The sequence below is a fragment of the Eretmochelys imbricata genome, chromosome 6, assembly GCF_965152235.1.
Source record: "Eretmochelys imbricata isolate rEreImb1 chromosome 6, rEreImb1.hap1, whole genome shotgun sequence".
NCBI lineage: Eukaryota > Metazoa > Chordata > Testudines > Cheloniidae > Eretmochelys > Eretmochelys imbricata.
This window is the reverse complement of record NC_135577.1, coordinates 58,875,784-58,881,422: the sequence shown is the minus strand read 5'-3', so window position 1 is coordinate 58,881,422 and position 5,639 is coordinate 58,875,784. Positions and strand designations below refer to the sequence as shown.

The 5,639-nt window shown below is 49.9% G+C and overlaps 1 protein-coding gene across 1 annotated transcript; it reads left to right on the top strand.

The window, feature by feature from the left end:
* The first annotated feature begins 911 nt into the window (after positions 1-911).
* CHST1 (carbohydrate sulfotransferase 1) lies at positions 912-2,171 on the top strand. Its single transcript, XM_077820566.1, has one exon. The coding sequence runs from the start codon at positions 912-914 to the stop codon at positions 2,169-2,171; it is 1,260 nt and encodes a 419-aa protein (XP_077676692.1).
* The last annotated feature ends 3,468 nt before the right edge of the window (positions 2,172-5,639 follow it).

Below are 5,639 nucleotides of genomic sequence, written 5' to 3'. Positions count from 1 at the left end.
GAACCATTATCACTGGTGTGAAAAGACAAGAATCTAGTTTGATTGTCAGATCCCAGGCTGGGTTTGCAGGATTGGCAGCTAGAAAAGCATGTTGGATCTGGGAGCCCACAATGCTGTGTCGGGCCCATCCAGCTTGCTGAAATCCCTTGAATCTGGGCTCTGCACAGTGACTCAGGTTCACCAAGCTACCCTGGCCAGGGGGGACTTTAGCAGCTCTAGGAGAGAGAGGTGAAGGTGCTGCCACTTGCCTCACTCTGAGCAGGCACATGCTGGCACACACTGGTCACTCTACTGCACTGCCAGCTGGTAGAAAGATGGACTCACCCGGTCTCTAGGTCCCCCGCCCTGTTCTTGCAGTCCTACCAGGACTGGGTGTTAGTGACTTTGATGGATGGCGTGACTTACATACATGGCACAGCAAACAGCCTGTTTATTGGATTCCATGAGTTTGCGCAGCTGCCGTGAACTCCCCTGGACTGACTGCACAGGAAGGTATGTCCATAGTGTAGCCAGGGCAATTGCTCGCCTCCTTCCCCACAGTCTCAGGTGCAAGGCACAGAGGGAGCTGAGAGCCATACATTTTATGCAGGAAGGACCCTATTTCCTGGGTTGAAGTTCTCTGTGGATATGGCTTCTGAGGCTAGCAGGATGTGCCTTAATGTTCATTCATCTTGATGGGATAGGATAGGGAGGTGCGTAGCATGGGAATGACTCCCTGAGCCACATGGTTATGGCTGATATCCACCTTGCTAGCATGCTTACTGGCCTTATTTGTCATTTCACAGTCCAACCTCCATTCAGTGCAGGGAATACCCGGGTCCTGAGCAATATTCTCTGTTCATCTAGTGACCTCTCTTTGTGTTGCAGATACTAAGACAACCTGAAAAGAAGCTCCATGAAGGTGACCAGCCATGCAATGTTCCTGGAAGGCTGTCCTCCTACTAGCCTTGGCATCCATCGCGATCCAGTACACGGCAATCCGAACCTTCACAGCCAAGTCCTTCCACAGCTGCCCCGTCCCCAATCCCATGAACTGCAGCCTGAGCCAAGAGACTGAGTCGGCTGACAGACTATGTGACGAGAGCCCAACCTTTGCTTATAACCTCTCCAGAAAGACGCACGTTCTGATCCTGGCCACCACCAGGAGTGGCTCCTCTTTTGTTGGACAGTTGTTTAACCAGCACTTTGATGTCTTCTATTTATTTGAGCCCCTCTACCATGTCCAGTACACCTTGATCCCAAAGTTGACCCAGAGCAAGAGCACCACTGACAGGCGGGTCATGCTGGGTGCTAGCAGAGACTTGCTGAGGAGCCTTTATGACTGCGACCTCTACTTTCTCGAGAACTACATCAAACCCCAGCCGGTGAACCATACGACGGACCGGCTGTTCCGCAGGGGCGCCAGCAAGGCCCTGTGCTCACCGCCTGTTTGTGAATCACTGGGGCCCATTGATATCCACCTGGAGGAAGGGGACTGTGTGAAAAAGTGTGGCACCTTGAACCTGACATTGGCCACTGAGTCATGCAAAGAGCATGGGCATGTGGCCATCAAAACAGTGCGGGTGCCGGAGGTCAGTGACCTCAGAGCCTTGGTGGAGGATCCCAGACTAAACCTGAAGGTTATACAGCTGGTGAGGGACCCCAGAGGTATCTTGGCTTCCAGAAGCGAGACCTTCCGAGACACATACAGGCTTTGGAGGATCTGGGATGGTACTGGTAGGAAGCCCTACAACCTGGATGTGACGCAGCTCACCACGGTCTGCGAGGACTTCTTGAACTCTGTATCCACTGGATTAAACCGACCACCTTGGCTTAAGGGCAAATACATGCTGGTAAGGTACGAAGACCTGGCCAGAAATCCCATGAAAAAGACTGAGGAGATTTACGGTTTCCTGGGTATTCCCATGGACAGCAACGTCGAGCGATGGATACAAAACAATACAAGAGGGGACAGGTCCTCAGCCAAACACAAGTATGGGACTGTCCGGAACTCGGCAGCGACAGCAGAGAAATGGCGGTTCCGCCTCTCCTACGAGATTGTGGAGTTTACTCAGAACGCCTGCCAGCAGGTGCTGGTGCAGCTTGGCTACAAAATGGTGGGCTCGGAGGAAGAGCTGAAGAATCTCTCCATCAGCCTGGTGGAAGAGAGGGACTTTCTGCCCTTCTCGTAACCCAGGCATTGCGCTCTCTTTTTGATACGGACTGTTTCTAACTGTTGCCTTATTTGATTTTATTTTTTCCCCTCTCTCTCTCCAAAATTTGCACTAAATCTTGAATGGGAATCTCAAAGGCATTACGGCGAGGAGACAGCTCCCGCTCATGGTGCGCTTTGGACACAAGGGCATGGGGTGTCTCAGAGCAAGAGCTAGAAGTGCGGCTGGGTAACAATGTTTACAAAACACACACACACACACACACACACACACACACTGTATAAAACAAGCTTCAAGCTTTCCATACCGAAGGGTACCCGGGGTACTGTACTTTTGCACTGTTTACTTTTACGATGTAAGAGATTATATATATATATATATATATATAATTTATGAATGGTGGTGTCCCCTTGAGAATAATTCCCCTTGCCTCCCAGTTCTGAGCAGGTTATGCTGTTAGCTGAATGTGGAATAACCTCCTCATTTTTCAATCTCGTTTCGATATGTCTGTTCGTTTAAGTTGTGTTATTGGGCTGGGCAGTCAGTTGGTTGCTGATCCATGGTTGTTTGGTAACACCTGTGACATTTCTTTGTGCCAAAAAAAAAAAATTAAATTAGTTGATCGGGCGGTTTGCTAAAAACAAACAAAATTAATGCTTTATCGCTGTGTTTTCTGTAAATAAAAGAGTGCAATGAAACTGACCGTTCCTGGGGGGGTGAAATTCAACTGGAAGAGCTCAGTAAATGCAGCTAAGGCATGAATATGACATGACCCCCGCCACAACATCAGTAGGACGGATGTAGCTGTCCCCTTCAGAGCATAGGAATGGCACCAGGGGATGAAGGTGAGGGAGACAGGGTACAGAGATGCAAGCCAAGAGGGGGCTGGGCTGACCCTGGAGCCTCATTCATTGCTGGGGGAAGGAATGGGGTTTCAGAATTTGCCACCGGCTGCAATTCACTCTCTCTTGCTCAGTTGTGTACATGCTCGTATCCAAAGTGTGTATCCAAAATGCAACTTGTTCAGTAAAATAGTAATCATTTGAAAGCGTCTTCTGGCCTGGGGCTTGCTTAGAGGGGGCCTTTTGGCACAAGCACTGACAGAGGGCCCATGTAGTGTGCCCAGCAGCCTGGGTATTGCACCGAGAGAAACCAGGTGCCTCGGGACTGATCCAATCAGCGTGGCCTCTGGCCAAGGCATTAAAAATAGCATAGCCAAAATCCAGTGTCTGAATCCTTTGCTGCAGAATATTAGGTGTTAGTAGGGTGCCCCGCCCGGGAGGTCCAGGTAAAATGCTGAAGATCAGTTTGTAAATAGAAGGAAAAATTGACATTTTTCATCCTTATGATTTATTTGTGTCACAGTAGCCCCGGGTGTCCCAACTAGATCAAGGCCTCATTGTGCTACAGCCTGTACAAACACATGGCAAGAGACAGTCGCGGCCCTGGAGTGCCTACAGTCTAAATAAAGAAGACAGCTTAAGGGTGGGAGGGAAACAGAGGCACAGAAAAGTGAAGTGTCTCACCCAAGATCACACAACCAGTGAGTGGAAGAGCACGAAGCCAGATCTCCTGGATCCCAAGTCCGGCGCCTTATCCATTGGAGCACTCCATCTCTTGTCCTTGGAGCAGGCATGGGGACTCACCGGTAGGAGAGCTCCACCGGACAATGGAGCACCTGGCTCAGGGGTTCTCTCGGGGGTGGGGTGTCATGCTAAGGGGCACTTTCTACTTGATTTGTGACTGAGCTCTTAGCAGGCAGTGGAGCTGAGCTGGGAAACTGCAGTTGCTGTGCACTAAGACAGAAAAAAAAACCCATCAGCAGGAGCAGCCTGGTTTCTGCTCACCTAAAAGCCAAGAAAGGGGGGAGGAAGAGGAGTGGGAAAGGGGTGGGAGGCAGTCTGAATTCTCTATTAAACTCTCCTTTATGGGCCTTTAGAAGGGCAGGAATGTCTGCTGCAGCTGCCTGAGCTCATCACGCTGGCTGCATTTTGCAAACTGGCCCGACCTGGAAGATGAAAACTCATTTTAACTGGGAATGGCTGTAAAAGGTCAGCAGAAAAATGAGTTTGGTGGCCTCTCCTCAGGGTTTGCAGGGAGACAAGTGGCACCTTGCAAATCATCTGACCTGGCTGCAGGGAGCGGGACTGGCAGCCTTGACTCAGTGAGAGGGGATGGGAGAGAGACCTGCAACAATCACTACCACAGCTCACCCTAGCTCACGGCCAGCCTTAACCAGGGGCCACATCTGGTAACTGCTGGGAGCACCAAGACTGCAGCTGCCTTCATCTAATACTAGATAATGACTGATTATGACTAGAACTGGCTCTGTGGATGAGGGGAAAGCAGTGGACATGTTATTCCTTGACATTAGCAAAGCTTTTGAAACGGTCTCCCACAGTATTCTTGCCAGCAAGTTAAAGAAGTATGGGCTGGATAAATGGACTATAAGGTGGATAGAAAGGTGGATAGATCGTCAGGCTCAACGGGTAGTTTAGTCTGCAGAAGAGAAGAATGAGGGGGGATTTGATAGCTGCTTTCAACTACCTGAGAGGTGGTTCCAGAGAGGATGGTTCTAGACTATTCTCAGTGGTAGAGGAGGACAGGACAAGGAGTAATGGTCTCAAGTTGCAGTGGGGGAGGTTTAGGTTGGATATTAGGAAAAACTTTTTCACCACGAGGGTGGTGAAGCACTGGAATGGGTTATCGAGGGAGGTGGTGGAATCTCCTTCCTTAGAGGTTTTTAAGGTCAGGCTTGACAAAGCCCTGGCTGGGATGATTTAGTTGGGGATTGGTCCTGCTTTGAGCAGGGGTTTGGACTAGATGACCTCCTGAGGTCCCTTCCAACCCTGATATTCTATGATTCTATGATTGAATAAAGCCTTGCAGAGATGGTAGGTCCCAGCCTGCAATGCCTCATCCCCAGCTAATCCTGGGATGTGTTGTCTCTGTGGGCTGAACCTCCATACCAGAGATGAGGGGAGCTGCAGGCCCCTGGAACTGCCTGTTGTAGATTACTGCCTCATTAGTAGATTACACACCAAACACAGGCAGGGGGAAGAGGGCCATGTATTGTTTGGCTGTAGAGGTGCCGTTGGGCTGAGCGCATCAGGGCCCCTATGGCCCACAGATCTATATAGAGAAATCAAGCAGTCCTGTCCTCCAGAGATGATGAGCATGCTGCTGTGGAGACAAGGGCTTTGCCTTCTCCTCACCTTTGAAAGGCTTTAGCTGGGAAGAGGGGCATTTGGGTAAATCTTGATAAGAAACAGCCAGTCCTAAAGACAGAAACTCCCATTCTCCAGTAGCGAGAGCCTGAAACAGTGGCCTTTGGAGTTAACCTGGCTCTGAACAAAACCTGGGACAAAAGCCCCAACTACACAGGATTTTACACCAATATTAGGAACCAGGTTTAAACACTTCCTCTGAACTGCTTTCGAACAGTTTGACCAATTAGTGTGGCTGGGACAAAACGGCTTTGGAATC